This window comes from Lepidochelys kempii, chromosome 8 (genome assembly GCF_965140265.1).
Source record: "Lepidochelys kempii isolate rLepKem1 chromosome 8, rLepKem1.hap2, whole genome shotgun sequence".
Taxonomy (NCBI): domain Eukaryota; kingdom Metazoa; phylum Chordata; order Testudines; family Cheloniidae; genus Lepidochelys; species Lepidochelys kempii.
In genome coordinates, this window is record NC_133263.1 from 39,270,438 (window position 1) to 39,297,699 (window position 27,262).

General features: G+C 58.0%; 1 protein-coding gene across 4 annotated transcripts; it reads right to left on the minus strand.

Moving 5' to 3' along the window:
• Positions 1-2: 2 nt before the first annotated feature.
• FCHSD1 (FCH and double SH3 domains 1) lies at positions 3-25,859 on the minus strand. Of its 4 annotated transcripts, XM_073356171.1 has the most exons (20): positions 25,754-25,859; positions 25,320-25,417; positions 24,362-24,407; positions 18,455-18,528; positions 11,253-11,397; positions 10,966-11,102; positions 10,577-10,640; positions 10,169-10,297; positions 8,531-8,653; positions 8,164-8,259; positions 7,895-8,011; positions 7,479-7,583; positions 5,156-5,317; positions 4,780-4,908; positions 4,442-4,525; positions 3,925-4,102; positions 3,128-3,333; positions 2,120-2,216; positions 1,604-1,671; positions 3-999 (listed from the first exon to the last, which is right to left on the minus strand). In XM_073356171.1, exons 1-20 carry the CDS (start codon positions 25,772-25,774, stop codon positions 934-936), a joined length of 2,145 nt encoding a protein of 714 aa, XP_073212272.1. In that variant the 5' UTR covers positions 25,775-25,859; the 3' UTR covers positions 3-933. The 4 variants fall into 4 exon arrangements, with proteins under 4 accessions (XP_073212272.1, XP_073212273.1, XP_073212274.1 ...); XM_073356172.1 differs by lacking the exon at positions 8,164-8,259; XM_073356173.1 differs by lacking the exons at positions 2,120-2,216; positions 3,128-3,333.
• Positions 25,860-27,262: the final 1,403 nt, after the last annotated feature.

Consider the following 27,262-nt stretch of genomic DNA (forward strand, 5'->3'; position numbering starts at 1 on the left):
CGTGCAGAATGAAATCTGTTTATTGGGGCCTAGTGACCAGGCCGTCCCCAGCACAGGCGGAAGGCAGCCGAGGCAACCAGGGTCCAGCCTGAACACAGCTGCTCAGCAGAAGCATCCGCTGCTGGGCCCTGCAGAAAGAGGGGCACAGTGCACTCAGTGCAGTTCTTCCCATCCTGCCCTGCGCTCACCTGCAGCCCTGCTCTAGGGACAGGGCACAGGGCAGGTCTCTCGGTGCCTTTCAGGGGGAATGTGCAGAAATGCCAGCTACCAGCAGATGAGCCAGGGAGGGGCAGGATGGGCACAAGAGATGCTAGATACCCCGCCCTGAAAGAGGATTAATCCTCACATGCCCACAGGTGGGAGGGCCCCTGGGCTCAGCACTTGACAGGGGGTCTGGCAGAACTGAGAGCCAGTTGGAAGCAGGCAGTGAAAGGAGGAGGGAGACAGTGCTGGCTACAGGTCCCCAGCCTCCTGGCAGATGCGTTTCCCACTCCAAGCCTAGGGGTGGGAGCACCCTGCTGGCAGCTGCCTGGAAGGGAAGTGGCTGCAGATGTACTTCTCCATCCCTTTGCTGCAGGTCTCCTGGGGTGAGGGACCCACTGTCCAGTCCCCTCAGTGCTGGGGGAGTGAGGAGCATGCATTCGGTAGCTCTCTGCCCTCCCCTGGGACTATGCTCCCCCAGGACCCCTCCAGAATGATCAGCCCATGGGGGTGCAGACAGGCAGCGTGGGCTGCTGATCAGGCTCTCTGCCGCACTAGGGGTGAGCTCCAGCACCCCCATCCCCGCCGTGGGACCATCCCCAGATTTCTGCTGCTGGCTGGGGAGGAGTGGGAAGGTTCTGAAGCAGCAGGAAGCCAGCGCACCCACAGGGTGGCGAAGTCGGTGGCAGCAGTTTTGCTCAGGCGACACACTGCGCTCCCAGCTGGATGGCATCAGCTGATGCGCGGTTCAGGCTCGGGTTCTGAGGCTTTGGCAGGGGGAGGAGGCGGTGCTCGCAGCTAGAGAGAGAGAGAGAGATACTGATTACAAGAGGCCAAGGACCCTGCACTGCACCCACACGTCCCCGCTCCGTGCCATCTCCCCACCCTCCCTCCTCACACACGGGGCACATGGGGATCAGGAACACAGCCCTCAGAGAGGAGAAGCTGCTCCAGGCAAAGGTGTAATTATGGGGGCCCCTCCCCAGCTTCCAGGCTGTGAGGGACAGCGATGTCTGCGGTCCCAACAGGAGGGCTGGGGGCAGTGAACAGCACAGGACAGTCGGAGGCTGCGTTATGTACCAAGCTCAGCAGAGATCCCTGGCTGCAGACCCCCAAACCGTGGAGCCGCAATGGAGAGGCAGGGGTTAAGGAGGGACTCGCAGCTAGGGGAGAGAGGACAGGCCAGGGGGACTAGGGTTGGACGATGGCTGTGGTGCAAGCATGGAACAGGGTGAGGAGAGTTGGACATTTGGGAGGAAGTAACAGGGTGACGCTGCTGGGAGCCGAGGCAGGCTCATGGGCCCCCCCAGGAAGCCTTTGTCCTCACGCGCCACTTTGTGAGCACCAGCCCGAACCCCTGGATGGGGCAGACGTGATTCATCCTGTGCCTGCAAATGCTTACCGGGCGGATCCGTGCTGCTCCCAGGTCTGGAGAGCTCGGTCCACTGGCTACACCATCCTGCCTGCAGGCTGAGAACACAGACCGGCGTTAATGGCAGGACACCGGCTGCTCTCCACACGCCTGCACACCAGCCCAGCAGGGACCCCCAAGATGCTGGGCCCAGTCTCTTTCCACCCTCACCAGTTCCCTCCCTATCCCCCCAACCTCCACAACACAGACACCCCATGTGCCAAGCGGCCCTAGCAGTACCCTTCCCACCAGGAACCCACTTTCCATCCACGGCTGCCATTGGGGGCTCCTGCACAGAAGAAACGCCTGCTGTCTTGCTGAGGGAACATATTTCTGGAGGTTTCCTCACATGACAATCTTTAATTTCTGGAGATTCCAGGACAATTCTGGAGAGCTGGCAACCCTAGTCTTGCCCCCTTCTGAGCATTCCGTTTAGGCCAATGCCCTGGAGCCATCTGGGGGAAATCATTAGAGCAGCGGGAGGCCAGCACCCCGTGAGGCACTCACCTCCCAGCAGCACTTCCGGAAGGGGGTGGGAGCCCAGCCTGGCACCGGGCACAAGGACCGGAGGGGAGAAGGCTGGAGGAGATGGTGATGGGAGCTCCTGGAAATACAAGCACAAGCAGGCCGCAATTAAAGAATTTTGGGGCCTTCATACTAAGGAAATTGCTCCCGCCACCTTCCTTAGAGTGCCCACACTCACACAGACCCCGCATGCCCCTCAAACCCACCAATCATACTGGGGCGCTGTGACAATTTCTAGAGGAGGTGCTGAAAGCCATTGAACTGTAACCCTGTGCGTGACAGAAGCCAGGCACTCACTTGCTATTACTCCAAGCTGCTGCACGCTCAGCACCCCTAGTTCCAGTGCCCCAGTGTGCCCCACCAACCTTCCACCAGACCCCCAACATCCCAATCACCGCAGCCCCCAACTTCACTCCACAGCTCCCTCAACACTCCCCACAGCCCACCAACAACTTGTCCACACCTACTTCTCCCAGGACCTTCCTGACCATTCACTGGTCCCCCCCCCCCCCCCGGCTCAGCAATCCATTCCCGTCTCAGGCTAGGGTGGCTCCTTCCAATCACGGGGGCCCCATCACCTGCCCCACACACCCACAGCCCCACGCAGACAAAGTCCCCAGGCTAGGGGAAGAGTCTCCCCATGGGAATTCAGTGACCAGGAGCCAGAAGCAGAGCCTGGAAAGGAATTCAAGGCAGTGCCCCCTCCTAGGCGTACAGGGGAACTCAATCCACACCCTGGTTTGGTCCTGGGAGGAACAAGGAACAGAGGCCTTGTCTACACTATGGAACTTCAGTACTTCTGAAGCCAGCTGCCAGTAGCCATGTTAGCTGAACAGGGCTGGGAACAGGAAGTCCCTTGTCCGCCCTTACAACTGCTCTAGGCCACTGGCACAATGCTGGGAATCGGGGCCTGTCTCCGTCAGTCTGTCTTGGAGAGAGGGACACAGACAGCCAAGCCTGAGAATGGCAAAAGGGGAAGTGGAGACCAACCTGCCCAGCCACTCCTATGGCTCCAGTTATTTCTTCCACCACCAGTGAAGGGAAGACCCCAACACGCCCGTTGAAGTCCCCTTTCCAGAAGCCATCGTCCACTTCCCCCTCCTCTCTGGGGAGCACTCGGATTATGGCTCCCTCGGGGAAGGTCAGCTCCTCCACACTCTGCCCCTCGTAATCGTAGAGGGCTCGCACCAGCCATGCTGCAGGCAGCCAGAGAGAGCAGGCAGAGCTGGCGCCAGCCGGGCACACACATAGAGACATTGAAGAGCCTCCGCCCCGCATGGGACGGTCTGAGCCCATTCTGCTGACACTGAGGGACACTGAGGCAGAGGTGCCAAGGCTCAGGGGGACTAGGCAAATGCCGATACCAGATGGAGGCACTGGGGTTTTCAGAGGTGACAGGAGCCCCCATTGGCTCTGCAGGTCAGGGGGAGCTGCGGGTACTGAGGTCAGGGGGAGCTGCGGGTTCCGAGCCCCCCAGGAACCAGGCCCTGGGCATGCCCCATGGCAGGCCTGTTAAGTCAGGGGCCACTCTTGGAAGTGCTGGCCAAAGGTCCCAGGGGAGACAGGCATGAGTGGCCACAGGACTGGGACCATGTGCTCAAGCCAGCGGCCAGCCCCCCTCAGCCACGCTGCAGGCAGAGCTGCTGGTCCCCAATCATCCAGGGACGGACCCTGGGAACTGAACTCCTTCCCCAGCTGCGTGTGCCCAGGGCACCCCTCTTCCCACATGCGGACACAACCCCATTGTCCCAGTGCACCCACACGGAGCCCCAGGGCTTGCCACCTACCTCCTGGCTCCAGCACCAGGTCCATGGTCATAATGCTAGTGAGCTCCCTTTCCAAGGCAGTCTCGGAGGAGCCCTCCTGGCAGCTCCCGGTCAGTGCCCTGCGCTCTCTCCCCACAGCGTCCAGGAACATCAGGTACTTCTCGGGGACATAGCCCACCTGCCCCGCTTGGTTCCGAGCCTACAGACAGCCGCCGGGGGCAGGAGAAGCCGAGTTAGGAGAACCCAGCCAGCTCCCGGGGCCAGGCAGCAAGGACTCAGCCCTGAGCCAACCCAACTCCTGCATGAGAACCCAGGGCAGCCAACCCAAGGCTCCCCCATCCCATCCCAGGTCACGGGCCAGCGCCCAGGAGGGAGGGAGGCCCGAGGGAGCCAGCGTCCACAGCCCATTCCCCAGCTCTCTCCGGTGCTGCCTCCAGCGAGGGAGGAGGCTAACCAGCTGCTGTGCTGGAAGGGGATGTGCCCATGGTGGTTCTTCCCCTCCCTCATCACAGACACATCCCCACTGCCCCGTGCCCACCTTGACCCATTCTTCCACATCGCCGTCCTCAATGACCTCCAGCTCCTCGCCCTGGAGGATGGACAGCTCGTCAGACTGGCAGGCCTGCACAAGGGACAAAAGCCATGGGACAAGTCAGAAGCAGTGCTCCCTGCAGCCAGCTCCGGCTGCCAAGCTCCTGGAGGAATGCAGTGCCCCAGCCTGGGGGGAGGGGGGAGGGAGCAGAGAACCTGCTGCCAGCAGGCATTACCCCAGCCTGGGGCACAGGGCCCTTCACTCAGCATCCAGAGCACCCTGAAAGAGCGTTGCATGGTTCAGAGGTCTCCTGGGTGCTAGTGTCCCTGGGGTGGGGGCCTTACCTGGTACCCGAAGAACACCCTGCAGGTGGATGGGTAGATGCGGGCAGTGCCAGGGCAGAGACCAGCATCCTCAAAGAGCTCCTCATTATCATCATAATCGTCAAACTCTGCCAGATCAAACTCTTCTGCCTGTGGACAAACCCAGCATGAGAGAGCACCCTGCACCCTTTCACCCTGCCACTCCCTGGGCACACGGGGCTGCCACAGGACCAAGTCTACACTCCTGGCCCAGGCCACCCAAGCAGCAGATGCTCCCGCTCCCCACAGCCGCTGGCACAGAGGGCTCCGCCCTGCGGAAGGGGTGCTCTGGGCTCTCAAGGGCGCTCTGGGCTCTCAGGGGTGGATGGGAAACCAAGAGCACAGGGACAGCTCTCACCGTGGGAGTCGACTCCTTGTCCGACTTGCGGGCCTCGCTCAGCCGTCGCTCCTGCTCCAGCTCCTCCAGGACCTGCCCCATGGCTCCTGCCAGCCAGGTGTCCACATCTAGGCCGGCCTGGCGCAGCAATGCCAGCCGGGCATCGGCCTTTACTCTGCTGACCTTAGGGACAGTGGGAGAGCAAGTGCCTAGTCAGCTCAGGCCTCAGCACCTGCCATGGGCCTGGGCCCCCAGCCAGCCAGCCAGCATGAGGAGTCCCTCCTGCCCAGCAGCAGGGCTGGGCCGGGGCCATCAGCTGGTGCCAGAGCCATGGGGGGGGCAGGGTTGCCAACTTTCTAATCACAGCAACAGACTGGACTTTTACCGGCCTATTAAAATCTCCCAGATTGCTTTCAATAGCCATCAGGAGATCGAAGCCGATTCCAGTACATGCACGGCCAGTCCAGGAGGGTTGACAACCCTAACGGGGCAGGGGCAGGGGGTGGGAGGGCTTGAGTCTTGTTCAAGTTGGAATCATGTTTTTATGCAACTCCACTTGTGTCTCCAAGGAATAGCCCTGTCCCTGCTCCTCCCCGCAACCCTCTTGGATGTTTTTTTCCCCAAGAGTTCTGCTCTGCGAATAATTTGGGGGCAGGTCTCTGGCCTGTGCTATACAGGAGGTCAGGCTGGATGATCCCAATGATCCCGTCTGCTTTGGAATCTATGAGTGCGTGTGAAATACACCCTGGACCCTGCTTCAACCCAGACTAGATGAAGTTTAACAGAATAATAGGGGACTAGGCATGCCAGAGATGCCCCTACATGACCATTGTCATTCACTGTGGCCAGAGCGGGCTGCACAGAGGGCTAACAGTCTGCAGAGATGCATGCCACATACATGGCAGGAGCTAGAGATGCCGGGCCAGACTGTTGCTAGTGACATGAGTAGGGCCCTACCAAATTCACAATCCATTTTGGTCAATTTCACGGTCATAGGATTTTAAAACAAGTAAATTTCATGATTTCAGCTATTTAAATCTGAAATTTCAGTGTTGTAATTGTAGGCGTCCTGACCCAAAAAGGAGTTGTGGGGGAGCAGTGGCGCTGGAACATTTTAAAAAAAGTGGTGGTGCTGAAAGCCAGCCCCCCTTACCCTTGTCCACTCTCCCACCCACCTGAGGCTGGGAGCAAAGCTCCAGGGGTGGGACTGGCAGCCGGAGCCCTGGGCCAGCTGCCCTGGGCCGGCAGCACCCCCTCATCCCTAGTTCCTGCACCTATGTGTGGGAGTTACAAAGTTACTGTGGTACTGCTACCCTTACTTCTGCGCTCCTGCTGGTGGCCGTGCTGCTTTCAGAGTTGGGCAGCTGGAGAGCGGCGGTTGCTGGCCGGGAGCCCAGCTTTGAAGGCAGCACCGCCGCCAGCAGCAGCACAGAAGTAAGGATGGCACGGTATGGTATTGCCACCCTTACTTCTGCGCTGCTGCCTGCAGAGCTGGGCCCTCAGTCAGCAGCTGCCGCTCTCCGGCCAACCAGCTCTGAGGGCAGCGCAAAAGTAAAGGTGACAATACCGCAACCCCTGTAAAATAACCTTGCGACCCCCCTGCAACCCGCTTTTGGGTCAGGACCCCCAATTTGAGAAACGCTGGTCTCCCCTGTGAAATCTGTATAGTATAGAGTAAAAGCACACACAAGACCAGATTTCACAGAGGGAGACCAGATTTCACGGTTTTTCATGGGCATGAATTTGGTAAGGCCCTAGACATGAGAGTAAGAAAAAGCCAATTCAAATACCGTGCAATGCTGCATGTGGGGCAGAGACCCGAGGACAGAGCCCAAGGCTGCTCTGTTGCCTTGAGAAGAGTTCACGGCCAGGTAATCCAAGACCAACACGTCTGCTAAGGAGCAGAGGGAAAGCCAGGGCCACCCTGCTGATTCTAAGCAACACACGTGGCAAGCAGCATGTTCTCTCCACAATGCTTTCGTAATGCAGCATTATCGACAGCGTTGTCTGTGCATTGTGGGGCCCCGTTGCAGCTGCCACAGAAGCATGGCGTGTCGGGAACTTGTGTTACCCTGCCCGTCTACCCCCCTTGCTGCTGGGATTCACGTCCTGGCCAGTCCTTCCCATTCCAGCTGCACGGAGGGCTCTGCAGGCACAAATCCTGGCAGAACAAGCTGCATCCAGCAGCAGCAGCGCTGGGTGCACTGGCCAGCAACAGGAGCAGCAGCACAGGAGCGGAGGATGGGTAACCAGTGGGCACAGTACAAGTGGTGCACATGGAACAAAGCCAGTAGCCAGAGGGATGCGCAGCCCTACGGACCTGCCCCCCACCTGCCAGACCCACCTCTGCTTTCCGGATGTTCTCGCTCACTTCTTCCATCCTTCTCTCCATGCCGGGCGTCTCCGCTTCAGGGGCCTGCTGCCTCCTGGCTTCCATCCTCTGCAGAACCTGCACAAGTCCAGGCCAGACTGAGCCCTCCTGCCGCCTGGGGCTGCGGCTCCACCACAACCCCACTGGCCCCAGACCCCTGCCCCGGAGAGAGACCGGGACTACTGGGTTGGGGGCTGCCCTCACTTCCCCCTGACGAGGCCAGAGACCCCCTGGCCATGCCCCACAAGAGTAGAGAGGTTTTTTGGGGGCAGGGAGAAGTGGATCCGTCCCGCACCGGAGGCAGAGGACAAGCCCTGCAGCGAGGATGCTCCTTCTGCTCTGGGACGAACCCAGGACTGGGGCTTAGCTGGGCAGCCCTAGGCACTCACCTGCTTGCCATGAGTCTTTATTTTGTAGTCTCTGGCTGCCCGGGTGGCCCAGCGCCGAGCCTCCTTCTCCAGCCCGCTCTCCACAGCGCTGCCACTCCTCGCCTCCAGGAGGCGCGCCTAGGACAGAGTATCACAGGTCAGAGTGCACGCTGCCACCTTCTGCTGCCAGCCCTCAGACACCTCTGCCGGCTGCCTGGCACCACCCTGGGAGAGCTCTGCCAGGGAGTCCCTTGTCCCCACTGCTACACGAGCCCGGCCTCCCGTCTTACCTGGTCAGCGCCCAATGGCTGGAACTGCTGCTCAGGAGTTGGGGCGAAGGCAGTGTTATCCTGCAGGAACAGGAGGAGGCTCTGCTCCCTGCACACCTGCAGGAGCAACAGTGGGAGGGTGAGCGGGGCAGCACACTGGGCCCTGGGAGGGGTTTGGGGTAGGGGCAGTCGGGGCCAAGTCACTGCTTGGTCACTAGGAACCCATGACCCATGGCAGTCCACATCCAAGCCAGGTGCAGGGGCACAGGCATGCCTGGGGGCTGGCACCATGCCAGGAGGTAGGGGTGTGGGGACAGCCAGCACTACACAAGGTGTGGAGATGGGATGAGACTGGCCCATCCTTGCAAAGCAGGGCAGATTCCATTACCTGTGCGGAGGCCTCCAGGATTCCCCGAAACCGCTCCTGCGTGGCGTGGCAGGCCTCTAATTCTGTCTGACTGACCAGGGTCATGTGATCCCGGAGCCGCTCGTACAAGTCACCATCCAGGGTCTGGAAAAGCACAATCAGGCCAGATACTGGGGGGAGGACAGGGTTGGCGGGACTCCCCAAGAACGACCTTGTGCGCCCACAGGAGAGGAGAGTCCTCCTCTGAGCTCTGCTGCACAGGGGGAGGGATAGCTCAGTGGTTTGAACATTGGCCTGCTAAACCCAGGGTTGTGAGTTCAATCCTTGAGGGGGCCATTTAGGGATCTGGGGCAAAAATTGGGGATAGCTCCTGCTTTGAGCGGGGGGTTGGACTAGATGACCTCCTGAGGTCCCTTCCAACCCGGAGATTCTATGATCACACAGACCAGAGGAAAACTAGGATGGCTCCTCAAAGGACAAGAGAGCCCCCTACTGCCAGGGGAGAAGGCAGCCAGTGAATGGCAACAGGATCAGCTGGAGTGAGGTCTGCTTGGAGAAGGGGCAAACAGGCCAGCTGGGGCTGGGGAGAAAGGGGTCAGAGGTGCATGGGGCTTTGCGTGGGTTCAGGCTGATCCATGGCTTGCGGCTCCTGAGCCGGCCCCAAAGGACATTCTGGAAAGAACTGAAGGGACAGCTGCAGCTGCTTGGCTTATGGGACAGGGCTGCACTCAGGGAATGCAGGGCTTCCCCCTAAGCTACTGTCCCAACACAGCATGAGCTTGTGTGGATCTCCCAGCTCCTGGCCTGACCCACCAGGGGGCGCTGTGGGGGCAGGAGTTCTGGCTGTAGGGGTACTCACCGTCCCAGCCTCTGCCAGGAAGGCTGCTGTAGTGCTGGGGAATCTCTTTCAGCCCATCAGCAGTTTTGTGCCATATGACAAACACGTCCTTCCCTGCCCATGGGACACCGAGCTGGGGCTGCCCATTGGCAGCGACCTTGGACTCCTCCCCTCCCAGAATCACAGCGGTTCCGCCATGCCTGACGTGCGGAAGAGGAGCGAGCGCTGCATCCCCAGCCTGGGAGCAGGGGGGTACATGCAGCAAACCCTCTGCACCAAGAACCACGCCCTGGTGCTCAAAGGCAGAGCCCAGGGGGAAGCTGCACAGGAGACATATCACAGTCTGCCCTAGACACTGGGAGGCCCAGGCAGATATGGCCTGGCTTCAGGTCTCAGGGGAACCCCAACAGGAGGGAAGGGCCTTCGCCCATGTCCGGCCCCAGCTGCACAGCAGATGCTTTCCAAAGCAAACCTGGAACTCCAGGACCTCAAGCCCACCACCACCCAAGGCCTCTGCTCCCAGCTCTGCCACCCTCCTGGGGCAGGGCTAAGAGGCTCCTGCCTCCTCAGTGAGCTACACAGGAAACCTCCACAGGCCCCAGGATGCTGTCACCCTAGGGAACCCGGCAGAGAGAGGGGCTGGGGCACTCAGCAAAGCAGCAACACAGCCTGGGAACAGCTCCAGGATTCGGGGTTGTTCGTCTCCCCTCTAGTCACTGGAGCCCGCCTCCCGCCCCTAGACTGGCTTCTTAGGGCAGGCAGGAGCATGAGTGCCCCAGCTGGAAGAGGGGCTGGCTGGCTGCAAGGCGAGGCTCTTCTACCTTCATGACGGCAGGCAGCTCGATGTGGTAGTAGTGCCCCAGGTGGGCATTGGCAGCTCCCAGCGTCAGCAGGTATTCATTCTGCGCCACCGCCAGCTGCTGCGAGTACTCGGCCAGCTGCACGGAAAACTGTGGGTGGTGGGGAGAGCACAGCCTGGGTAATGGGGCAGAGCATGGCCCGCTGCCCCGTGCCCTCTGCAGGGAATCCCCCGATCAGGCCCGGCATCCCCCTCTCCCCACAATCAGCCCCTCCCTCAAAGGGCTCTGCCCTCCTCTCATATGGTGTCTCAGGGCCTCCCAGCAACCCTGTACCCAAAGCACTGCCCCTCCCACAGGAAGAGTCAGGCTTTCCCCACCGTGCCTGCCAGGCCCCCTTGGCCAGAGGCCTGGGCCTGCAACAAGTCTGACCTTGGTGCTGAGCTTCTGCAAACTGGCCTTGGTGTGGAATATGCCATGGTCACTCTTCCGGAGCCTACAGAAGGGACATGGCTATCAGTGCTCAGGTCGCTTCCCCTTCCCACAGGCCCCTCCAAGACAGGCACACTCATCCCACACCAAGGGAGCCACGTCTGCAGTGGGGGCTCTCTCTAGGCCCCACAGAGCACCCTGCTCTCATGGGGTGCAGCCAGAGGCAGAGGTGGGTGGTCAGGAGATCCCCTCCCCCTTCCCAGGACCGGTGGGATCATGTTTCCTGCATGGACCATCTGACCAATACCCAGGCACCATGGTGCCCTCTACTAGATGCCCTTACAGGCCCCCCGCAGCCCCGATCCACAGGGCAGGTGCTGCTTGCTCACCGGGCCTCCACATCAGTCGCTTTCTCCTTGGCCACCTCGCTGACCCGCTGCAGATGCACGTAGCGCTTCTTGGCTTTGCCCACTTCCTTCACTGTCTCCAGGAGCTCTGCCTGTACCCTCTGCAGCTGCTCCGTGCTCTGGGGCAGAGAGGGGGTGTGAGCCCCACAGCCCCTCCCCCAGCCCGCCCGGCGCCTGCCCCCTGCTCTGGGAAGCCCCTCTGAAGAGCAGGAGGTTGGGGCCTGTACCCCAGTCTCTCCTCCCCTCCCCCCCACCCCCAAAGACTGTACCTTTTTGAGCAGGTGTTCCTTGGACAGTCGGGTGGTTTTAGCCACCTCCAGACTCAGGTTGCGGTAATTCTCTGAGGCTGCCACCCGGGCCTGCCCGGTGCACACTGTGCTGTCAATCGCCCCCTTCCAGACGGCAAAGGCACTCCTGCAGGGGACGAACACCGGAAGGAGCCTGGCTGCCCCCACGGAGCAGAACAGCCCCTCTCCCCCACACTGGCCCTGTACACGCACCCTGTCTCCCGCCCCCTGTCTCCACAGCAGCTGTCCCAGCTCCTCCATTGCACCTGGATGGCCAACCTGCTCCAGGGACCCCATGGCTCCCAGACCCTGAATGGAGAGCCCTGGGTCGGGTGCTTTGCACAGCCCAGCCTGGCTGGCTCTTCCCTGGGTTTCTGCTGATGTGCAGTCCCAGATCTATCTCGGGGCCATTATCCAGCCCTGCCTCTGGAAGCAGCAAAGCCATTTCCTGAGCTTCTGTCCACCCGCCTCAGTTGCCCGAGCCCCACCCACATCCTGCATCAGCCCTGCAAACGACTGGCCATGCTTGCAGGCCTTGGCAGAATCACTGCTGTCCAGCTGGTTTTTGGGAAGCCCTGTCCCTCGGGATCTCACCTTGCTGCCCAGAAAGTCTGACCCAGAAAAACCCCGTTATTACAGCACAAAGCACCCCCACATGCTTCTCCACAGCCCCTGCAGAACATGACATGGCCTAATGCTGCATGGCCTACGACAGCTCCTGTCATAAATATAAAGGGAAGGGTAAACCCCTTTAAAATCCCTCCTGGCCAGAGGAAAAATCCTCTCACCTGTAAAGGGTTAAGAAGCTAAAGGTAACCTCGCTGGCACCTGACCCAAATGACCAATGAGGAGACAAGATACTTTCAAAAGCTGGGAGGAAGGAGAGAAACAAAGGGTCTGTGTCTGCCTGTATGCTGCTTTTGCTGGGGATAGACCAGGAATAGAGTCTTAGAACTTCTAGTAAGTAATCTAGCTTATGATTTCTTTAAATGGCTGAGAATATCAGGGTTGGAAGGGACCTCAGGAGGTCATCTAGTCCAACCCCCTGCTCAAAGCAGGACCAATCCCCAATTAAATCATCCCAGCCAGGGCTTTGTCAAGCCTGACCTTAAAAACTTCTAAGGAAGGAGATTCTACCAGAAAGGAACTGTGCTGAATAGAATGACTATTCCTGTCTGTGTGTCTTTTTTGTAACTTAAGGTTTTGCCTAGAGGGATTCTCTATGTTTTGAATCTAATTACCCTGTAAGGTATCTACCATCCTGATTTTACAGAGGGGATTTCTTTACTTCTATTAAAAGTCTTCTTGTAAGAAAACTAAATGCTTTTTCATTGTTCTCAGATCCAAGGGTTTGGGTCTGTGGTCACCTATGCAAATTGGTGAGGATTTTTACCAAACCTTTCCCAGGAAGTGGGGTGCAAGGGTGGGGAGGATTTTGGGGGGAAAGACATGTCCAAACTATGTTTCCCAGTAAACCCAGTTAGAGTTTGGTGGTGGCAGTGGAGATCCAGGGACAAAGGATAAAATTAATTTGTACCTTGGGGAAGTTTTAACCTAAGCTGGTGAAAGTAAGCTTAGGAGGTTTTCATGCAGGTCCCCACATCTGTACCCTAGAGTTCAGAGTGGGGGAGGAACCTTGACAGCTCCCTCCCCAGCTGCCTTTCCCCTCACGCCCACTCCAGCTCCTAGCTCTCCCCTCCCACTGGCCTCCACTCAGTAGCTTTGGATTTCTCTCTGGCCCTGGACTTTTCTTCTCTCCCCACATGCGCTCCATCAGCAAGGCAGGACATCTCCATCTCTGAAGCACCACCCCTGCCGTCCCCTGTGCGGAGACCCTCTCCGAGCCTTCCTCTCCTGTACCTCTTCCTCCTCATCCCCACCCGAGCCCCAGCTCTCCAGACCAGGGCTGCCCTCCTCACACACGGGAAGAGGTGCAATCCTCAAACTTGGGCTCCCAACAGGCACCACAGTGCAGGGGACAAGAGCCCCCTTGGGGGAAGAGGCAGATTACCATTTTGAGGGGCCCTAGGCCAGAGTAAGTGGGGGCCACTCCCCACCCCTTTTGTCTGCAGTCGCCCTTGCCCCCCGCCTCTCCTCAGCACTCCTGCCGGGGAAATGAGGTTGGGGCACGAGGGCTTGCCAGTGTGCTCCTGCTGGGGAGCAGGGGAAGCCCCTGCACCCCAACCCCATTCTCCAGCAGAAGCACTGGGTGGGTGGGCGGAGCAGGGCATGGGGGCACCCATTTTTCCAGGGCCCCGCAATTGGCGTGGGCCCCACTGGCCCAGTAGCTAATCCGCCACTGCTTCGTGGGTTGCTCCAATGAGCCAATGGGTCTTCTCTCCTGGCCCCTATGTCTTTCCTCTCTGCAACTCCTATTGCCTGTACTGAGCTTCCTGCATCTCTCTACCTCATTGACTCTTGCCCCTCATATCTCCCAGGTGAAAACCTCTCCGCTCTCCACTGCCCCTCTCGTATGCCAGAAAATAAATAGCTCTGGACAGTGTTTAGCGGGAGCATCTTCCCCCTAGAATACCAGAGCTCTCAAGAATGCCACACATATGTACACGCACTCCCATACACACACACACACACACGCCACTGCAGTGCATGGTTAAACTCTGCCGCATTTCACCCCAGAAGTGGCTGAATTTTCGTGGTAGATGAGCGACTCTCACACAGGTATCACTCGTTCTGTAAATGTAGTCACCTCTGGGGTGAAACATGGCAAAGTTTAACAATGCACTGCAATGCCACAAAACCTGGTGGGGAATGGGAAGCGAAGAAGAATTTCATTGTGATGCTGGCAGCTTGTGCCAGGGTCCTAGGTCTTGCTGAATGCTTACAAATGCATAGCGAAACCAGTCTGTCTTCCCTGTGTGTTGGCACAATCAAAATAGATGTTAGATGTGAAGTTGATAAGAATGTGTTTAATGTTTTATAAAATGCTTGTAGGATGCTGCATGTATTGTCCTCACTCAGCTACGCCCCATATTATAAAGTGATAGCAAGCATCTGCATTGTAAACCTCTGACTGCGTAACTCACCACACAGGGAAAAAGCCTTGTGTAATGCAAACGATGGACTCTAACAATGTTAAATCCTGTTCATTAAATGCAAAGGAGCCATGGTGTGAGATCAAGGCTCAAAGACTTTAAGTGCTTTCTTTCCCCTCATCCCATGAAGAAGGGACCTGCATGGGAACTGTTGTGATTGGCTTGATTTCTGAGGAAAGAAGATATAAAAATGCCTTACAATGAAAACTGACCATCTCTTTGCTGCTTGAAGCAAACAGGTCCAGGGCTGGGGACTCTATACTGAAGTGAGAGATCTTCCAGGGTTATCCCTGGGTTTGCCCAGAAAGACATTTTGAATGGACAGATTATTACATCTGTCACCTGTAGGAATCACACATGGTAACTCACTTGTGTATACATTTGCTTGCTTCAACCTGTAAATAACCCATTTCTTTATCTAGAGGTTTATTAACTAGGAAAATTTATTACAGGATGGGCTACAGGTGTTGTCTTTGGTGTAAGACCTACAGTACCAGTTGATCTGGGGGTAAGTGACTGATCTCTTGGGACTGGAAGCAATCTGAATATTGTGTGATTTTTTTGGTGTAAGTGACCATTTATCGCTAAATCCACCTTGCCTGGGTAGCAACATAGACTAGAGAGTCTGAGGGAACTGTGTCTGTGACTCCATGGTGAGACTGGTACAGTGATCCAGGAGTTCACAGTTGTTACAGGGTTGGTGAAATCTAATTACAGAACACGCCGCCAGCTTGGGGTGTCTGCCCTCTTTCTGACAGTCTGCCCTCAGTTGGCACTCAGTGTCATGAGCCTCCAGACAGCATGACACCCCTCTCCAGTTCAAACGGGCAGAAAGATAATTGCCCACTTTCAGTACCGAGAAATTCCAATGGCCAAGGCACAAAGGCTGTGTCTGCACCAAGCATTCACAGCTCTCCCCACGGTTGGCCTAGCACTGCTCAAGCTCTGCCTGGGCTAGCAGTGGCAGAAGGACCCATGATGGCTAGACAAGGGTGAAATGCCCACAGCCAAATCTACACAACTGCTCCCACCAGGGTAGGGGAACCAGGAACAGGGGAACAGCAGGGAAAATGCTGAGGTTCTACTCTAACAGCATCAGCTAGCAGGTGCCTCCCACCCCAAGGCCTAGCTACACCATCCTCCTTCCCCAACATCCCCGTAGATCTACACCCTGATATAGACACCACCCTGCCCACAAGACCTAGCCGCACCTGCTCTGGGATCTACACCATAACAGACACCCCTGCACCCCAGACATCCCCATGTCCCCCTGCCCTGACACCCCTGGGGATGTACACTCCAAAACAGACACCCCAATAATCTAGCCTCTCCCCCATGCTCTGTTCCTCTGGGATCTAGCCCCCTGCACCCACCCACTCTCCCCCCTCCTCGCTGATCAGCTGCCATAGTTAGGCCAGCTTCCGCAGCAGGGCTGGGGGTCTCTGCTCTGGTGCAACTGGGATGTAGCACCACCTCTGCTTGAGCACTGCTCCATCCCCCTCAGAGCCCCCCGGCACAATTCCCTGCTGGCTGAAAATCTGGGACATTCAAAATGGGGCCGAGAGTGGCTGGTTCTGTACATGGACTTGGCAGCCTCAAACTGTCAGGGTGAGCTCAGGAACTTCCTGCTGGTTCAGCACTTGCACATGCCAGGCCATGCAGGGAGGCACCTGACAAAGACTTCAGGAACCTCACTGCAGGCCCCATTGTTTACATTCCTGGCCTGAATTAGCTCTGACCTCCCCACAGCCAGCACTCCTGCCCCATTCCTCATAGCGCCCCCTGCTGGGAGAGGCTGGGGCTGGAGTATCTGGGAGCTCCCCACAGCCAGTGCTCCTGCCCCATTCCTCAGAGTGCCCCCTGCTGGCAAAGGTGGTGAGCTTTTGTGATAATTGGGCCTACAAATGTATCCTGCTTGTGAACCTAACTGTGGGAAGTGGCTAAAGATTTATGAAATGTTCCGATAACAATGAAGGTTGTTGGGAAAAGGTGCAAAAAGGAGACAGGGAAACAGAATTAGTCCAAATAAAAAGGCTTCTGCTATCACTCAAGGATTGTGCTAGGATCAGGCCTGGTGAACAAGAAAAGTGTGAGACTGGAAATTAATGGATCAAAATAGGGTTGCCAACTTTCTAATTGCACAAACCTGAACACTCTTTCCCCACCCTGTCCCTTCCCTGAGGCCCTGCTCATTCCACCGCCCCCCATTTCTCACTCTCCCCCACCCTCACTCACTTTTACCAGGCTGGGACAGGGGATTGGGGTGCAGGAGGAGGTGAGGGCTCCAGCTGGGGGTGTAGGCTCCGGGGGGGGGCAGAAATGGGGGGTTCAGGGCATGGGAGAGGGCTCTGGGTTGGGGCAGAGGGTTGGGGTGCAAGAGGTGGTGAGGGCTGTGGCTGGGGGTGTGGGTTTCAAAGTGCAGGAGGGGGCTCAAGGGTGGGGGTTTGGGGTGCAGGCTCTGGGAGGGAGTTTAGGTGCAGAAGGGAGCTAAGGGCTGGGGCAAAATGTTGGGGGGGGTCTCTGGGAGGGAGTTTGGGTGTGGGAGCAGTTCCGACCTGGGGTAGGGGTTTGGGGTGCACTTACCTCAGGCGGCTCCTGGAAGCAGCCAGCATGTCTGGCTCCTAGGCTCAGGGGCAGCCAGTAGGCTCTGTGTGCTGCCCCTGCCTGCAGGCACTGCCCCTGCAGCTCCCATTAGCCATGGTTCCTGGCCAATGGGAGCTGAGGAGCTGGTGCTTGCGGTGCGGGCAGCACGCAGAGACCCCCTGGCCGCCTCTCTGCCTAGGAGCCGGACATGCCAGTCGCTTCTGGGAGCCGTGCAGAGCCAGGGCAGGCAGGGAGCCTGCCTTAGACCTGTTGCGCCCCAACTGGACTTTGGCCTATTAAAATCTCCCAGATCACCTTTTAATAGTCACCGGGAGATTGAGGCCAATTCCGGGAGACCCCCAGCCGATCCAGGAAGGTTAGCAACCCTAACTGGCAATTAGACCGAATTGGCGACCAACATACTGAGAGGATGGGCTAGTCCGCCAACACTGCTCCTTGTGTTCTCAGAAAGAAACTTTGTGGGGGGACTGCTTCCCCCCCACCCCCCCATGTGTCTCTTTTCTTCCCTACCTTATTTCTTCTCTTTCCTCTTCTCTTCTCCCTCTTCCCCTTTTTCCTTCGGTCTAATATGAGTCTGGCTTAACCAGCCAAGACTGCATATTTTGCAACACTTCTGTGAGCCTGGCATCAAAGAGGAAGCTCAAAGCAATGCCCTAAACAGCCTGATACTGGTACTAGTTTGCCAGGTCTCAGGGCAGCTAATCAGACCATGTGCTGGGCCTGTTTTGTTCCAGCAGCAAGGCTGCAAATAAAAGTCAACACCAGAGCCAGAAGCTGCATTTTCTGCCCTCACTGTTCTCATCTCTCCCCTTCGGTGTGTGTTTGGCTTGTTTTGTTTTCTAGACAGCAGGATCAGGCTTTAACAACAATTCCAGCTCCAGTTAACTGGCCTTTCGGGGAAAAGAAGTTATTACCATCTCTGATACCATCTGAGAGACTGTCCAACAAGGGGCTTTTCCTTCTAAAGACTCTCCAGCTAAGGAGAAGGGACCCAGGGATGTGGTTACGCTGACAGCCTGACTTAATACTTCACATTTCAAACTCTTGAACTGTTTCTCCTCCTTTGCTGTATCTTCAATAACAGGCTGCTTAATGGGGTGCTGCCACGGTACGACGTACGCTGGGGTCTCTGGGTAGCAAACCCTGACCCTTGTTTAACCCTGTTTAGTGCTGGACAGTGAGTAAGTGTGTCACATTAACACCTCTGACTCTTTGTGCCCATATCTTCCACCTAAGTTAACAGAACAGAGCTCCCCCAACAGCCAGCTCTCCTGTTCTGCTCCCTACAGCGCCCCATGCTGGAGAAGGCTGGGACTGGAGTTACTCTGAGCTCCCTACAGCTGGTGTTCCTATGCTATTCTTTATAGTGCCTCCTGCTGGCAAGTCCAGGACTAACATAGCAGAGAGCTGCCCCTGGCTGGAGCTCCCTCACAGCCCCAGATGCTGACAGCAGGGCAGGGCAGGGCAGGCCAGCCCAGTACAAACAGCGCGTGGCTAGCAGGCTCGGGGCCCAGCAAGCTGTCCCACCTGGAGTCGTTGGTCTCATTTCGGCCCCGCTGCCAGTCTCTCTTCAGGAACTGACCCGCCAGCCTCTGCAGTGCCTGCAAATAAACCCTAGATCAGTCACCAGTGCGTCTCCTCTACCGGCCCCACCTGGGGCTTCCAGCCAATGCGGGGAGGAGGCTTCTCCCAGACAGGGCTCGCACCCAGGGCACCAAGCTCCTCCACCTCCTGGTTTGTTCCCAGCAATGCCCCACTCAGAGAACAAAACCACGGCTGTTCCTATGCACACTGCACATGTCCCAGCAACGCCCCCCAGGGCACACTTCCCGCACCGGGACAGTCAGAAGAACTGGGGAACGAGCGCGGCACTGACCAAGGCTGTGCAGTCATTCAGCTGGGTACAGAGTCAAGTGCGTTGTCTCTATCCATGAGCCCCCCTCCCTCCAGGGCCTCCCTCTGGGAGAGGCTGGCAACGGAGCAGCAAGGAGCCAGCACTAATGCACCTCTCCCTCCAGTGCTTCCTGCTGCGGGAGGCTGAGAGCTCTCCAAGGCCAGAGTTTGGCCACTGTTCTCTGCCCCTTTGGGCCCTTTGCTACCTGCAACAACAATGAAATGGGAGTGAGAAATGGAGGGGCAGTGCAAGCGAGGGGACAGAATGAGTGGGGCAGGAGGGGCAGCGGGAGAGCGAGAGCACAAGTATCTATTACAGGAGAACCCTGGTCTGCGAGGGAGGCAGGAAACGAGGCAGCTGAGTGGAGCAGGGGCGATGGAGTCACAAACCAAGAGCAGGCCGACACTCAGAAGGCTTGGCCAGGGTGGTTATACCACTGTCCTACACTGGCAACGTGCTCCTCACGCGGACAAGCCTGGCAAACTGTATTTGGACTAGCCCAGCGTAATCCAGTCCCCTCAGCGAGATAAGCCACTCTGGCAAAGATGCAGCATGACGGGGGTTTGGGTTGTTATCTCAGTGCGGCTGTGCCTGCACTAGGGCTTTGGCTGGCACTATTCGAGCTATACCACTCTTCACCCCGCTGACCGATTGGCTAGGCCGGCCAAGTCTGCCTCAGAGACGGGCCAACAACACAATCAGCTGCATCCTGGAGGCAGGATGGGGTGGGGGCAGGGAGGGGCACCAGCCACTGAGATGGGGAAGCCAATGGAGGGCAAGAGGCCAGGAATGACCCTGCTTCCAGCACAGAGAACTATGTGGGCAGCTGGCACAGGCTCCTGAGGGGACTCAGAGCCTAGCACAGCCCCCTGCAGCCCAGGGTCTGTGGCCTGACTGCACAGCCGCCATACACATTGTGAGCATCTCTCAGAGAAAGCAGGTAGCTCTGCTGCGGGGGCACATCTCCCTCCTGAGCACCACGCAGAAACAGAGGCCTGCTCAAGGCAGGGAGCTTGGCAAACTCTGCTGAGGCTGTGGCATCATTACACAATTGGTTGGCGAGACAATGCCCACTGCCGCCCGATGCAGCAGGCACAGCCCATCCTCTCTGTGGTACCCACTAAGGGCTGTCGCACTGGTTTAACCCAACCCTTGTGTGGATGCTCTTATTCTGGTTTAAACCAGCCTTTTGTCCATTTCGGTTCACTTGAGTGGGGACAGGTTCAGGCTACATGGAAATGAGCTGCTTGGGAAGAGAAAGTGTCCACGGCGGGGTCTGCACCACTTCAACACCACCACCTTCGCAACCAGTTCAAATGAATCCGGCGCATCCTTCCTGTGTGGTCACAGCCCAAGGAACATGGCCCTCATGCAAGTGACACCTGCAGCTACCGGGAGGCCTGCATGTCACCTCCAGCAGGGGCCCCATTCTCCCCGCGAGCTCGAGAGCACAGAGCCCTGGGGAGGAGGTGGGAGTGGAAGAACCAAGCTCTGGCTGATGCTGGTCGCCCAGTCTCTTTGGCTAAGGGGACTGACCCGGTGAGCCCCAGTGCCCACAGGGTTCCAGAGCTTAGACATTAGCATGTGCTGGCTCAGCTGGCAGAGTCAGCAGCTCTCAGGAGCCGCCTAGCAACAGCGACACTATAGAGCTGCCGCCAGGGGACTGCAGCGAGATGTCAGCCCCTGAATAATGTGATCTGGAAAGGGAACAATCCTGCTTCTCCTGGGCCTGCTCACCCACCATGGGGGGAAACCAGCAACAGGATTAAAGCAAATAAACAGTGGCAGTTTTCAGGAGTGAGAGCAGCTAGAGATAAAGGAGTGAAGTCAGAGCCCCCCTGGGCAAGCTGGAGAGCCAGCAGTGTGCTAGAGTTCAAGGCTATGAAACAGCTCGACCAGTCAGCCAATTCACTGGCACCTTCCAAAATATTCTCCTCCAACCCCAGACTAAATCCAAGACGTGTCAGACCTGGAGGAGGGTCTGGGGTTTTGAGGAGTGACAGCCAGCTCCCTTCTCCGCCCCATCTCTCAAACTCGGCTGAGAGTCGTGACCACGACTGGCCAGCAAACGCCCAGCTCGCAGCATGGGAAAAGGTGTCCAGCCAGGGGCCAGTTCAGAAGACTGTGTAGCAGCCTGGCAAATGGGGGCTTGCTGACAACACAGAATGATCTATTCTATGGGAATCAAGGCTGAGAGATTTAACCTAGGAAATGGGACATGGCAGCAGATGGAATCAACACAGACAGGTGGAACACAACACACAGTGGGGCCACATCAAGTACTCACACACAGCTGGGCGGGGAGTTAGTGGTAATCTCTCGAGCTAGGCCTAGGAATCAACATGGGCAGTGATGACGTCTGCTCAGCGCCCAGCAGCAGCCAGGAGAGAGAAGAAGAAGTTAGGTCGGAGCAGGGACAGGCAGGAAATAACACAGGAAGGATGTCAAGTGCACAGGAGACACCTCTGCGCTTGCTTGCCTACCCACCTTGCCAGAGGAGCGGGCCAGACAAGGAGACAGGTGGCCAGAGCAGCCACGAGAGGAAGCAACACAGATCAGGGCCCTTTCATTTTGGAGAGGAGAAAAGCAAGAGGCACAGACAGGCCCCAGCCCACAGTCATAGAGGCCCACAGCCCCCATCTCTGAGGTGTGCCTAGGATCCCGGCCCCTCTCACAGGGACACGCAGCCCCCCCTCTCTGGGGTGTCCCCACCACCTCCTGCCTTGTCACAGGGGCACACAGCCCCCCTCTCTGGGGTGTCCCTTAGTCCTGATTCCCTGGAAGAAGCCCGCATGCGCGTCTGTCTCAGGATGTTCCCAGGTGCCCTACTCAGCTTTGCTCGCTGCACTCATCCACTTGGCGACACTGTCTCGGTTCCTGGCCAGCGGTACCATCAGCACACAGAGGGCCTCCCACTCTCTGCGTAGCCACCTCTCTCTCCACCTGCCTTTCTCCACTTCCTCTTGAGTGAAGGCAATTTGAACAGGGCCTGGCAGCAATCCTACCCTCCCTCATGCGAGCATGCCCCATATCCTCCTGGTATCACCACTAGGAGCCCCAGCTTCCTCATTAGTCAGCTTCTCCTCAGTGCAGCCATGTGTCTAACCTTATAGGCATCTCACAGCCCTGCCACAGAGCCAATGGGGCCAGAGCCTCCGCAGCCCCAGCAGCCACTTGCTGGTGGGTCACACCTCTCGTCTTCCTTCTGCTCACGGCACAGTCCTCAGCCACCCACGCAGTCCCCTCTGCTCTTTTTCAGGAGAGCTCAGGCTCAAGCCCCTCTGGGAGATCTGGCCCCACCAGGGGCACTGAGCACTTGGGAACCCTGACCCTTAACGCCACAGGTTGACCCAGCACTCCTCCCCTCATTCCTTCACACCTGCCGGCTGCTCCCTTCACTCCTCCTGTCTCCACGAATTCTTCTCTTGCTGAGTCTCTCACACTCTCTCTATTACCCCCAGCTCTTTGGGGAGCTCATTCTCTTTCCACCCTTTCAAACCCTCACCTGGTACCTTCAAGTTTCTTCCCTTCCTCACCTTGCAGGCTCAGCATTTGGTTCTCCCTTGTGGGCTGCAGCTCGGGTGGGCTGGTGTTACTTATTGTCCTTTGTAGCAGAAGCTCTGTACCATGAAAACACAATGTAATACTGGATAACGAACTCTCCTGAGAAGGCCATTTAGAGGCTTTCATTGCCTAAGGACCAGGTGGCACGTGAAGTAAAAAGGCTAACGTTCTGAATGAATCAAAGGAAAGGATTCTCCGCTAACCTATGGAATTCACTGCAGCAGGACATTTGAGGCAAACCACTTAAGAAAAACCTGCCACTTAAAAGAGCAGCACGCACCATGGCCCTAGCAAGGAGAATAGAGAAAGTGGGCCCCATTACCAAGTCCCTGAAAGATTCTAGCCATTCCATATCCACTCTCTGCAAGATGGAGATTGGACTGGAACTTTACAAGAGGATTCTCCAGCTTCAGGGCACAAGGTGGAGCTCAGCCAGGCTCAGAGAGGAATTTGCTTCCAAGGGGTAACACTGTGGACACAACACATAGCGTGACGGGCATTTCACGTTTTACATCAGACCAGTGACCTACTTAGGAATGACGGTGCCTCTGTTTCTATTGCAGGTGGGAGGGAGCTATGGGGGGGGAAAGGAGGGGGAGATCGTGAGGAGGAAATCCAGAGTAAGGTGGATGGGGAGCCGGCAGGGGGGAGCTGTGAGAGTGCAGGAGGCATAAGGGTTTTGCTGAATGAACACCAAGCTCCTCCTTGGGCCCAGTTCTACAAACGCTTAGTCCCAGTCATGGCCCAGCTGGCTCCAATGTGGCCGTGTGGGAAAATTACTGCAGGATCAGGCCCTCTCTACATATTTTGATTACACCCACTGCCATGGTCTCTCTCTAGCACTGGGAGAAAACAGCCCAGCAGAAGGGACCGAATGCCCCTGCCTAGGGCTGGGTACAGAATCATTTATCCTGGATGTGTTCTCATTCGTGACCTATGCCCAAGGAAAAACTACTGGGCCAGGTGGGAGCAGGAGAAGAGGGGCTAATGGCAGCAACACCCATTGCTGGTGGGACTCACCAGAGCCATGAGGGTTAAACATATGCCCCCACCCCCTCCTGCAGTCTAACACCCAGCACTGCAGGCAGCAGGACGGAGAGAGCAGAAGTGTGCCGTGTCAGCCTGGCAGAGATGCTCCCCTCTGACCAGGTGCAGAGCAGCCCTGCTCCAAGTGACTGTTATGCCCAGGGCTCTGCACATCACCCAGATGGTCTCCCCAATGACAGCTCCATGCTGGTGCCAGCTGACACCAGAGGAGGCATCAATGCTGGGAGAGGTAGTGATGGAACCCGGACGCCACATTGCCCCAGCTCAGGTACCATTGGTGAAGGAGGGCTGACTCAGAGCCTGTCCAGTGGAGGAACGACGAGAGCTGCCCGCTCAGCTACACCATGTCCAATGCCAATAGATCCTTTTGGACTCCAGTGGAAGGGCTCAAGCCTGTAGAGTGGATGGAGGGACCCAGCACCTCATTGGATGGGGCCCAGCCTGGCTTTCCCCAAACTTCACCCCAAGGAATAGACATATGACCTGACCTCCCGCGAACAGACCTGATTCATCCCTGGGCTTCGGGCCTCCCTCGCATGCACTCTGATGGCTCCACAGCACCCATGTGCCCAAATAACCAAAGCCTGGAGAACAAGACAATGACAGCTGCACATCTTGCCCTCCACCAGACCCCCCCAGTGGCTCTGGGGTTCATTCCACAGCTCGGAAGAACAATGGCTTCAAACAGGTGGAACAGGCCAGCCCTATTCCTCCTGCTTGGCGTGACATTACTGTGAGCTCTGAGCCATGACAAACAGGCCATGACTAAGGCTGGTTGCCAAACTGCTTTGACTTCTTGCCCTAATTGCCTTCGAGTCACCCCTGCCATGGCCTGTGATTAGCACCTTGGGATTCAGATTACACACACCTGTACCGGAATGCGCTCAGTGATGTCTCTGAACAAAGCCCGAGACATGGCCCCTCCTTACCTGCCCATACTCCCGCTCGATGGCAGATCTCTGCTTGCTGTAGGACCTGCAGGGAGAGCACATGGTGGTAAGTGGCAGCTTGTACATGGCTCAGGACATGCCCAGAGCCCCTCACCCTTCATCTGTCAGCCCGGCTTCGTTGCAGCTCCCCATGCACCCTGCACGGCCACTGGGACACCACACCCATGAGTCCTGGGGATTGCCTGCATCAGAGCTAGTAAAAGGGCATGGAGCCTTTTGCCTCCACGGTGCCCATCCCAACATACTCCAGGTGAGCAGCAAATGGAAGCTGTTCCCACGTGACGGCTGCTTGATGGCCCACAGGAGGAACAAGTGGCTGAGACTTAGGTCAGTCCCTGGTCAGTACGTATCCTCACCATGTAAAGCAAGATCACAACCGACACCAGCCAGCACAGGCACAAAACGAATGGGCCCACATTGGGGTGGGGCGGGGGGGACGCGAATGGGCCCCGCAGATGACACACCGTGTCCAGTGGGGCAGCAGAAGTGTATTGCCACTGCCTACACCTTACAGGGCTGAGGGTTCTGCCTCCAGCCTCGGCTGTCAGTGACCTCTTAGTAGCTGCTAAATGCATTTTAAATTACCGTCGCTGTAATATATCCCCGCTATGCTGTCCCCCACCCTGCATTCCCATGGGTCTCTTCCGGCACCATCACCAGGAGCTGCTGGTGAACAGCACAGGACACAGGCTGCCCAGAGGGTTCCTGCTTCTCAGCTTCATTTGTCTCCTTCCCCCACTGTGAAGAAGGAAAAAGACTCCACCTAGCTCATTGCCCAAATGAGGGATGTCCCCGGGGGAGGGGTACAGCCTGGCGGAGTTTGCAGGTCTCAGCCAGAAGGATCAGCCTGGGGGGCTGACAGCAAGGCACAAGGCGCAGGATAGACACAGCCACTCTCTGCTAGTCCCTGATCCAAGGCAGCTTTGGCCTCCGGTACCTGATGTCCTCCAACAGCTCTGTCTCTCGCTGCTGCTTACTCTGCAGGCTGGACAGCTGCTCTATGAAGCGCACTTTCACCTCCTGGGTCAATTTCACCTGCCAAGGAAGGAGTTCTTAGGTCAGGGCCATGCTCTCCACCCCGGGCCTCACACGCTCCGCAGCATCAGCGGCCCCCTCCCACGATCGGCTCGCCGCTGTCCACACCACAGACCCCTCCCCCCGCCCGGTGTGGCCTGACTTCCAGACCCTGCTAAGCAGGAACCCAGCAATAGCCTGGAAAAGCAGGAGCCGAGAGGGGACAAGGCAGGGTGCTGCAGGGCTGAGCTGGCAGGGCAAGGGCCGAGCGCAGCCACTGTCCACAGCCCGCACCGGACACTGCCGGTCTGGGCACCGGGCTCCTCCGCTCCGCTCCCTAGCTGCGTCCTGACCCACCTTGCGGGGAGGCGGCTGCATCCTCCCCGGTGAGCTGCGCCGCGTCCTGCAGCGGCCGGGGTTGGGGGAGCCCGGAACTGCCGGGATCCGCCCCCGCCTGTCGGCTCCGCCCCGGCCGGGCCCGGGCTCCTCCTAGCCGCCGGGCGCTGCTCCACGGGCACAGCCAGTGCCTCGGGCCCGCGGCGTAGGGAGGGCAGTGATCCCAGGCGGGGCCTGGCCACGGACCGGCAGGGAGAGGTGTTGGGCTGGGCACAGAGGGAGCCCTGGGCACAGACCGGCAGGGAGGGGGCACTGGACTGGGTACAGAGGGAGCCCTGGGCACAGACCGGCAGGGAGGGGGCGTTGGGCTGAGCACAGAGGGAGCCCTGGGCACAGACCGGCAGGGAGGGGGCACTGGACTGGGTACAGAGGGAGCCCTGGGCACAGACCGGCAGGGAGAATCATAGAATATCAGGGTTGGAAGTGACCCCAGAAGGTCATCTAGTCCAACCCCCTGCTTGAAGCAGGACCAATTCCCAGTTAAATCATCCCAGCCAGGGCTTTGTCAAGCCTGACCTTAAAAACCTCTAAGGAAGGAGATTGGGCGTTGGGCTGGGCTGGGCACAGAAGGAGCCCTGGGCACAGACCGGCAGGGAGGGGGCGTTGGGCTGGGCACAAAGAGAGCCCTGGGCACAGACCAGCAGGGAGGGGGCGTTGGGCTGGGCACAGAGGGAGCCCTGGGCACAGACCAGCAGGGAGGGGGCGTTGGGCTGGGCACAGAGGGAGCCCTGGGCACAGACCGGCAGGGAGCGGGTGTTGGCCAGGGATGAGCACCCTGGAAATACTGCTTGGTGTTACTGTTACACCGTTTCTGTTGGTGGCACCAACCTCTGCCTGGGGCCCTGTGCCCATGTCTTTACTCTTCCAGTTGCAGGTCTCAGTGCCAAGGCAGCTCCAGGTCTCTCTGGGGCAGCTGCATGCCCAGTGTCTATGCAAGGTGCTCACGGCCCTATCTGGCTGCCTGGCCCTTGCAGCCAGCATTGCCCTGGACTCACGGCCACAACCACCACCTGGTGCTTTCTGTGGGAGCCCCACTCCTGCCTCAGCCTGGCAGAACCCGGCTGTTCTCTCTCCATCTCATCCAGCTGGATCCCCCACACGAAGGGCTCAGAGGACCAGCTGGTGGCACAGGCCTCTGCCTGGTTGGGGAGGATCTCATCTGGAAAATGTACTGTAGGGGCCCCCAGCAACGCTTTCTTCCCCATCAAAGCTAGTTGGGCTACAACAGCTGCTTGCCTGGAGCTAGAGCTCTGTCCCAGGTATGCCCCTCACCCTGCCCTGGCCCAGAGGTGGGCACAGTGTGGGACTCGCACATACCTGAGTCCTGCGGGAGCTGGGCCCTTGGGGTGACTGGCTCTGGCTCTCTTCTGATGCCTGTGATAGTCCACAGGAAATTGAGGGTTGGCACATCTGTGCCAATGCAGTTACAGGGGAGAGGACATCCCTCCAATTGCGGGGCAGGTAAGAGCT